Raw genomic sequence first — 9,605 nt, forward strand, 5'->3', positions numbered from 1 at the left:
CCATCACTGGAGTCCAGGCGCAGGACGAGGCTGATTATTACTGTCAGGTGTGGGACAGCAATGCTGCTCACAGTGACACAACCAGATGGGGAAGTGAGACACAAACCTCTTGTTATCAAAGAAAACATGTCCTGTGTCCTGACAAGGGCTTACTTTTGTGGAGGAGATGGTGTGTGAAGGGAAGATGTTTCCTCTCAGTCACAATATTTCCAGCTCCAGTGACTGGTCACCTACTCACTGTCCTCACTGGGGATTTCACTGTACAGCAAGTTCTCATTGAGGGCTAGAGGAGTGGGAGCGATTTGTAACCAGTAGGAATTCTCTTACGGCTTCTTAAGCACTTAAAGCAATAAACTGTGCATCTCCCTCCATTGCTCCAGACAAGCTTGGGTTCTCTGTCTCAAACCTACACTTCCAAGAATTAAAATACCCTCCCTCCCCTCTGAGCGTCCGCCTAGAACCAATATAGTCTCTAATGGGGAAACTTGAGCATGGAAGCAGGGCAATGAAATGCTGCCCCCGCACTCCACCCCCGAGCCCCAAACCCTTTGGTGCCTTTGGCCTCTCACTCAGGAATGGTCAGAACCTCTCAATCTGCCCTGGCTGTAAAAGCTGGGTCAGCTCCAGAATTGCTGAGCTGGTTCAGTGACAGCAGGGCATTTGCAGAAGATACCAGAGGTCTCAGGGCAAGGTCGGGGGATCTCTGCACTGATCCCCAGCTCTTTGTGTCCCACCTCGTGTTTAATGCAATTAAATAAAGTGTTGGGGTTCTGTCAGCCAGTGTCGGGATAGTTGCCGTCACCCCCTGCTCACTGTTTGTGCTGCTCATAGCAGACCCTTCCCCTCCCAGGCTTGAGGTGAGTTATGTGGGGCTGTGGGTGGTCACTCATTTTAAAATCCAGGAACTTTAAAAAATAAACAGAGGTTAAATATTCCCAACTGGAGAGTCATGTCTGTGTTTGATTTCCCAGCTGGTTTAATCTGGGTGCTGGGGAAGGGATCTGAGAGCCTCCCCTCTCCCAGTGGCCAGTCTGCCATGGGACCCTGCCTGTGAGATCGGCTTTATTGTGAAGAACTCTTGCAAACGCCTGAATTCAGTTGGGAACTGAACTGAACTTCATGGGTCAGGAACAGAAGATTCCAGAAGGCAGGGACTCAGAGTAGTATTGGACAGAGCTGTGTCCTCCCTTCCCCACAAACACAGACACAAGATAGCCTTTGCTAATAAACATTTGAGGGTGTGTATTGGCCTGTCTTGGTGTTGCTGAGACTCCGTGTCGTTTTGTGTCGTTGGTGATGTTTCTAGCACTTTCCCAACTGCCAAGAGCAAGGAGCCAGGAGAACTCCTGAGGAGAAGCCTCCTCAGACTGTGATGCGTCTCATTGGTCTTTAGTAATAACAATGACAATAACACTGAGTTCTTCAATGGGATTTTCATTCCTAGCTCTCAGCACAAGGGGCGGCAGAGTCACCGCCCAGTTCTCTGAATTCCATTTTCTGCCCAATAAAAACTGCTCATGAATAAACATAAGCTCGTGTAGCCCAGCTGGGCGGCCTGGAGATGATGGAAATAAATCATCCCAGTGAGCAAAGAGCAGCTACTAAGGACGTAGATTCCTGAACACAAAACCCAGATCCTCTAGTGTGGTCCCTTAGATGGGAGAATGGAACTTTGCAGCATCCCCCCATTTCCTCCTTAGCTCTGCCCTGGTGGGCTCCGGAAATGGTTAATCCTGGGCAAAGTGTATTTATTTCCCATTCCTCCTTCTCAGAAACTGCTGAGTTGGTTTCTGATCAGTGTGAGTGATCAATGAACCCTCAGGCAAAGCAGGGAAATGACAGGCCGACAGGGGAAGGATTGGGAAAGTTACAAATAACTGAAAACAAGGGGTTAGAATGAAAACTGTGGCACAGTCTGAACTCCAGCAGCCTCCACTGCGAGCGTTCAAATGAAACCTTGATCCTGCCAGAGGGTCATTGCTGGAGTGGAGCTGAGCTAGTGGACCTTATAGAGCAGGAGCTCCTCCCTAAGGGATGGTCTCTCCTCCCACGTGCCCAGCTCCCTGTGATCATAGGACCCAATCAGATAAGAACAAACTAGAATAAAGGTGGAGCTTAGATGCTCCTCCCCCAGGAGGATTAATATAAGGAGCAGATACTGTCAGGCCTTCTCAGTGTCTTCTCCTAAGGGCCCGAAATCTCCTCACCATGCTCTGGGCTCCCCTCATCCTCCTGCTGGGGACGTGGTGCACAGGTGAGAACAGGGGGCAGTGGGTTAAATAAGGTGCTGCTGAAGCCAATGCACAACCAGATTCACTAGTGGCTGGGGATGGACAGGGAGGGGTTGACAGGTTTCTACCATTTTCCCCAGGTTCCAGCTCACAGCCTGTGGTGACTCAGCCGCCCTCAGAGTCAGTGTCCCCAGGAAACACCGTGAAACTCTCCTGCACCATAAACAGTGGGACCAGCATCAGTGGCTACTATGTGTCATGGTGCCAACAGAAACCTGGGAATTCTCCACGACACCTGCTATATTACTATTCAGAGTCCAACAAGGGCCAGGGCTCTGGGGTCCCTGCTCGCTTCTCTGGTTCCAAAGACATGTCCAGTAACGCCGGCTATCTGACCATCTCCGGGGTCCTGGCAGAGGATGAGGCTGATTATTACTGTGTTGTGTGGAGTGGGAGTGGCAGTCCTCCTCCTCACTGTGACACAGACAGATGGGGAAGTGAGACAAAAAACACCCTTCCCTCCTTTCCCCCAGTCTGGGCCATTTGTGCAAACTTCACCAGTTGCAGTTTTGTCTCTGGCTGTGATCAGGAAATTTACAGCTATTTCCGGCTCCCTCCTCATTCTCCTTCTTCTCCCTAAGAGTCAGCATCCCCTCTGCTATCAGAGTGGGGAGCAAGAGACAACACTCCTATTACAGGTTTCAGAGTAGCAGCCGTATTAGTCTGTATCCGCAAAAAGAACAGGAGGACTTGTGGCACCTTAGAGACTAACAAATTTATTAGAGCATAAGCTTTCGTGGGCTACAACCCACTTCTTCGGATGCATATAGAGTGAAACATATATTGAGGAGATATATATACACACATACAGAGAGCATGAACAGGTGGGAGTTGTCTTACCAACTCTGAGAGGCCAATTAAGTAAGAGAAAAAAAACTTTTGAAGTGATAATCAAGATAACTCAGTACAGACAGTTTGATAAGAAGCAAGTGTTAAAATACTTACAAGGGGAGATAGATTCAATGTTTGTAATGGCTCAGCCATTCCCAGTCCCTATTTAGCCCTGAGTTGATTGTGTCCTATTACAGCCTTAAGTGTCAGCACAATTTAATTCCTTCTGAGATCTTCCCCAAGAACTCCAGCAAAGACAATGCCATCAGGCCCTGAGATCTCTGATGCAGAAACACATCAGAGGCAGAGGGGTGGATGGGTATAGAGGGGAATGGGGCATGAGGCACCACAGATAAGGAAACCAAGGGCTTTTCAGGCTGGCATGACTGGCTGAGAGGGGTTGGCAGGGAAGATTTCTGAGCTCAGTTTTGGCCAATGTGACCTTGACACCAGAGGAGCCATCGAAGGGATACCAGAGAGACCATGCCAGATGTGAGAATGAGCAGCGGGAGAAGTGTATTGGGGAGTCGTCAGCACAGAGGTGAGACTGACCCCATGTGAGCAGATGGAGATACTGAAGGATAAGGCTCAGAGGGAGAAAAGGAGAGGACAAGGAGGGAGCCCTGTGGGTCTCCCACAGAGAAGAGCAATGGGGAAGGAGGTGGTGCTGACAAAAGAGATGCTGACAGAGTAGCCAGGGAGGTAGAGGAAATCCAGCCCAATTACTCAGCACCCCAGGAGCCCAAGAGCCCATCATCCCTGGGCACCACTCTTTGCACTTGTTTCCCCCTGAACAGGGGCCAAATTTAACCTTTAAGTTCCCAGCTTCATTGCCCTTCATCGGAGGCACCATCTCTTGAGGTTTCATAGCAAGTCCAGCGCTAATTAGGACTTTGGCTGAAAGCTCCAGATTCTGGAGACAGTGATTCCATGAGCACCACGGCGTTCAGTGACTAGGTAAGGACATTTTTAGCCCTCGGGATTGCAGAGAAGATATTGAAAAGGTGACCCTAGCATGCCCGAAAGTCTCAAACACTCAAAGACACGTAGTATGGTGCCCCCATGTGTATATTTATTCATTTCATTATTTCCAGCAGCCTGACTCAGAAGTTTTGAACGCTAGGAGCTAGCTGTTTGCTTCATGGCACTGGCCCAACGCACCTGCAGAGGCTGCCAGAAGCCTGCATGCAGTACTAGCAGCCATGGGCAGCGACGGGTTAAGGGACCCAGTGGAGCTGAGCAGTGCTCCATGTCCATCCCCTGAACTACCCCCCTTCCCCTCCGTGGCTCCAACTCTGCCCTAGGATCTGATGGTGCGAGCCCCTCTCCGTGTGCAGGACGATCTCTTACCGACTGAGCCCTTTCCTTTCCCAACTCCCCTTCTGCTCTGCATATACATCGCCAGCCACCGGACACCTCAGCCCCTTTTACACTCCCAAAGCTTTACAAGAGGAGATTCCTACCAGAAACTGAGCAAAGCTTTGAAACTGCAGTGGATGGTCCCCAGGAATATAACCTTTCCCCAGGGCAGTGCCAACACTGATACGATATGTCTAACCACAGTGTTTAATGATCCTTTTATGCTTTTGAGGTGCCTGCTCTGTATGCCTCAGCAGGGCAGCCTGGGCTCAACAATACCTGTTCTACATCATTAAATATTTGAGTTTATGCAGAAAGCGGCTGATTCTCCTTTCACTTACTCCACTCTTACAACAAGGTAAAGTTCAGTGGAGTTACCTGGGATTTACACCAGTGTAGAGCAGAGAAGACTTGGTCCCAGAATCTTTCCCCTGCCCTTTGTCTCTGTCTCTCTTGTACGGGTGAATGAGGAGCCTTTAGTAGCTAGTAAGCAAGGAGCAGATTTGCATGAAGGGGCCATTCTCCAGCTCTGGGGGTTTAAGAGAGAATCGGAGGGTCACAGCCACAGACCCGTTTGCCTCAGGAAGCCGAGCTCGTCTGGATTCCCCACCATGGCCTGGGCCCCTCTGCTCCTCACGCTGCTCACTTACTGCTCAGGTGATAAATGCTGTTTGCTTTTCCCCCTGGCTGCCTGCAAATCATGTTAATTAGGGATAAAGTCAATGCTGGGTCATTTTATTCATGCGTTTTCTCCTCCTCTTTCAGGTTCTCTCGCCCAGTACGTGCTGACTCAGCCGCCTTCAGTGTCTGTGTCTCCAGGGCAAAAGGCTCAACTCACCTGCTCAGGGAACAACATTGGGGGCAAGAGTGTGCAGTCGTTCCAACAGAAACCTGGCAGTGCCCCCGTACTCGTTATATATGAGAATAGCAAGAAACCCTCCGGAATCCCTGATCAATTCTCTGGTGCCAACTCCGGTAACACGGCCACGTTAACCATCACTGGAGTCCAGGCGCAGGATGAGGCTGATTATTACTGTCAGGTGTGGGACAGAAGCAGTGCTCAGAATCACGGTGACACAGTCAGATGGGGAAGTGAGACATAAACCTACTGTTGTCAAAGAAAACATGTCCCATGTCCTGACGAGGGCTTCCTTCTGTGGAGGAGACGGTGTGTGAAGGGAGTGTTACGTGCAGTGTTGGTGTAGCTTTATCAGTCCCAGGGTATTAGTGAGACAAGGTGGGTGAAGTAATATCGCTTATATTCCCTCACCCACCTTGGACAATGTTCGTAAGTTGCGTTATTAGGCTGGTTCTCGCTGTGTGTGACACTGTGCTGTTTGTAAGTGTTATTGTTATCAATGTCACAGTGTAACTGCACCTGTAGCTCCCCTTCGTGGTCTGCTCCAGGCATGCCCAGGAAGGTCTCAGGCCTCCAGCCATCACCTGTCGCCGAGCAGGGACACATGTCCCGCTCCCTTTTGACAGAGGGTGGGGGGGGGGTTAAGGGTGCACCGCCCCCTGCCATACACAGTGATATCCCCAGCAAACCAGGCTGCCTAGCAGCCAGCGCCTGTGCCCTGCTTTCTCTCCGGGAGCAATGACAGGTGACATTTACCCGTAGCGCAAACAGCTCTTTCTAATCACTCACATTGATTCAAAGCACAAAACCATCACAGAGAAAACATATAATAATAAGCAGATTTAAACGCACACTAAACATACCCGGAACCCCCCGTCAGTGCAGGGATAGTCAATAGCTGGACTGTGGGCCAAATCTGGAGTGCCTGATGCTTTTGAGCGGACTCTGAAATCTTTCTATTTACTTACTATTATAATTATTGTTATTTTTTATCATTCTCTCTGGAGTCTGGACCTTGAATATACCTTGACTAAGAAATTTGGACCTTGACAAAAAAATTGACTACCCCCGCATCGGTGTTATGGGACCCTAGTAGGCTAAAGTCTTTCCAACTTTAGGTGAAGGTTGGGGTTCCCCTAAGATCCAAGGTCTTGGCCATTTGTTGAATGAAAAAGAGCCCGTGTCAGTTCAAGCTCATCCTTTGATAACAAAAGCCCATTCTTTGCTTCCTGCTCTGCGGAAAACCCAGCCTGACCCCGTCTATGCAAACCACCCCGGCGGTGGTGGGTGCTCTGGAGTTGTTTGCAGTGCTAGGGGTAAGCCTCCCCCAGAGCTTTTAGTCTGTGGTAACCCTCCCCCTGGAGCACACCACAATTGGACAGACACTATCCATGCCTTTGACACAGTGGTCCCCGAAGACACTGCATGGGGTTATAATATAGGTCCAAATTAACTTTTGGCTGGGAAGGGGAGACGTGGTAGTAGGGACTGTGCCTTTAAGGGGTGAGTTTGGCAGGCAGAGTCTGGTCAGGGCTGTGGGAAGCTCTTGGTGTCATGCGCAGCCTGTTGGAACCAGACAGGGACTAGAGCAGAGCGTGTGCAGCACCTTGAGCCCTGGGTGACCCCTGAATAGGGTGACAGATGTCCCAATTTTATAGGGACAGTCCTGATTTTTGGGTCTTTTTCTTATATAGGCTCCTATTACCCCCCACCCCCATCCCAATTTTTCACACTTGCTGTCTGGTCACCCTATCCCTGAACACCGCGCTGGTTAGGGTAAGAGCTCACTGCAGATGTAACTCTACCCAGTAGGGGGGGCTCATTGTCTATAATGTGCCAAAGCCGAGAGAATGGCCAGTGCCCATTGTAATGCACCTGTAGCTACAAGCTGCTGCAAACAGATGTATGGGTGGCATCCTGGGCTCTGTTAAACACTAGGCACTCGCACAGTTATTCCATCGAGATTACCCCAAACAACAGCAACAGTCGTTATTAGCATCATCTCTTTCGGGGTCTCTGATTCCTTTCAATTCCTGAGTTTCTTACAATGTAGAGGGAAGGAAGGTTGTGAACAGGAGGAAAGGAAGTGCTGTCAGACACCGATCATGTCCAGGCCCGTGGGAAACACGTACACACAATAACCTGTGAGCTGAGCTCTGGGAAGTACCTCTTGGGAGCACACTTCCTGGTAGTTCTGTGAGGACGTTTTCCCACCTGCTGCTATTTGTCTTACACTTGGATTGTGAGCTCGTTGGGACACAGCCCGTCTCTTTGGTCTGGGTTCGTACAGCGCCTAGCACAATGGGGTCCTGGGCCGTGACTGGAGCGCCCAGGCCAACCGTGAGCCAAACAATAAATAAAAATGCTAGATGCTAACCAGGTGTCTTCTTCCCTTGTCCAAACTGAATCCCATGAGAGTTTCCCCCTGAAATACAAGCTCTTCCCTTCCCCTGCTGCTCTGCTGGGCTGGGGTCTGATGGGGCCGTCCCCTTTCAGTTAACACCCAGAGTACCGGCTCCTCCCCTACAGTCCTCTGCCATTGGCCCAGGGATTCCTACTGGAAACACTGCTGACGGCGTTGAAAGCTGCACTAGCTGATCACTAGGAATAGACCCGTTCCCCCTAGGTCAGCACCCATGTGGGGTACATTTCTAACCATAATGTAGATACTGGTCCTTTGATGCCTATCGGGGCAGACTCAGGGAGATTAAATGGAATCAGTGGGATGTCCTGGGCTCTGGGATTTTTGTTTCTTTGTTTTCTCCTTGTAAATGGAAAAGTAGCCATGTTGTACTTCATTAAATATGGGAGTTTACACGGAGGGGCCTGATTCTTCCCTCAGCTGTGCCAGTTTCTCTCCATTATCTTCAGTGACTTTAATGAGTGTCAGTGGGAGGAAAATTAGGCCTGAATCTCCAGTCCCTGTGTCCCTCTCATATGGGTGAGGGAGGTGCCAGCAGCAGCCAGTGAGCAGGGGGTAGATTTGCATGAAGGGGCCATTCTGCAGCTCTGGGGATTTAAAAGAGAATCGGAAGGTCCCAGCCAGAGACCCGTTTGCCACAGGAAGCCGAGCTCGTCTGGATCCACCATGGCCTGGGCCCCTCTGCTCCTCATGCTGCTCACTTACTGCTCAGGTGGTGCGAGGGGGAGGGTTTTATTCAGGGTCTTAACTGAAAGGGGGCTGCATGTTTATATTCATGTCTCTCACTCGTGCCACTAACTACCTGCAAATGTCATATTTCAACAATTAACACTTATTGATCCTCTTCCCGTGTTTCCTCAGGTTCTCTCGCCCAGTACGTGCTGACTCAGCCGCCTTCAGTGTCTGTGTCTCCAGGGCAAAATGCAAAACTCACCTGCTCAGGGAACAACATTGGTAGCAATGTTGTGAGCTGGTACCAGCAGAAACCTGGCAGTGCCCCCGTACTCGTTATATATGGTGATAGCAGGAGACCCTCCGGAATCCCTGATCGATTCTCTGGTGCCAACTCCGGTAACACGGCCACGTTAACCATCACTGGAGTCCAGGCGCAGGATGAGGCTGATTATTACTGTCAGGTGTGGGACAGCAGCAGTGATCAGCTTCACGGTGACACAGCCAGATGGGGAAGTGAGACACAAACCTACCACAGGGGAACATCAGACTGTGTTTTCTTTGTTCTTGCATTTTTCCCTCTCACCATTGTGGGGCTCATTCACAGGAGTGGGGTGGAAGTTTCATTTTTAAACAGGCCAGGATCTTCCCAGCCAACTTTGGATCAACACATGACACCTCGCTGTCCCTGTGGACACCACTCCCTGGTCACAGTGCAGGGGCCACATTCCCAGCTGGTGGAAATCAGCCTCCTCTGTTGTCTTCAGTGCCACTACACTGAGCTACACCCACTGAGGGTCTGGCTCCGGGAGTTCATTGCATCCCCCTGGGACGAGGGACGATTCAGAGGCCAACAGTCTCCCCAGAAAGGGATCAGCAAAGCCCTTCGTGGCTGCAGGTTCTGTGTTATTGCTCCGATCTCTCCCCTGTTGTGAATGACGGAGCCTCTCACCTGGCAGCACAGACTGGATGATGAGCCCCCACCTCAGCTTCCTAAATTTGATACCCCCCCCATCTCTTCCCCCTTCAGGCTCATTCTCATCTCAGTGCCCAGAGTCCTTCTGTGTTTCTTTTTTTTAACCTCAGGAATGTCCATTTCGTCCAAGCCCCAGCCTGGCACAACTCCCTGTTCCATAAGAGCGAGAGAAATCCCCTCAGTCTCCTTCTGTGC

The 9,605-nt window shown here is 50.4% G+C and overlaps 3 gene segments (V, D, J or C); all 3 read left to right on the forward strand.

Moving 5' to 3' along the window:
• Nucleotides 1-2,208: 2,208 nt before the first annotated feature.
• On the forward strand, nt 2,209-3,982 carry LOC113408282. The segment is given in 3 exon segments: nt 2,209-2,254; nt 2,372-2,673; nt 3,920-3,982. Coding segments are annotated over 3 exon segments (411 nt in total).
• A 1,110-nt stretch (nt 3,983-5,092) lies between these two features.
• LOC112124200 lies at nt 5,093-5,584 on the forward strand. The segment is given in 2 exon segments: nt 5,093-5,138; nt 5,247-5,584. Coding segments are annotated over 2 exon segments (384 nt in total).
• A 2,844-nt stretch (nt 5,585-8,428) lies between these two features.
• On the forward strand, nt 8,429-8,950 carry LOC115271411 (the record flags this gene model as incomplete). The annotated part of the segment is given in 2 exon segments: nt 8,429-8,474; nt 8,624-8,950. Coding segments are annotated over 2 exon segments (373 nt in total), but the record flags the coding sequence as incomplete, so codon positions are not given.
• Nucleotides 8,951-9,605: the final 655 nt, after the last annotated feature.

The sequence above is a fragment of the Terrapene carolina genome, unplaced genomic scaffold (genome assembly GCF_002925995.2).
Source record: "Terrapene carolina triunguis isolate 2854851 unplaced genomic scaffold, T_m_triunguis-2.0 Scaffold5802, whole genome shotgun sequence".
NCBI lineage: Eukaryota > Metazoa > Chordata > Testudines > Emydidae > Terrapene > Terrapene triunguis.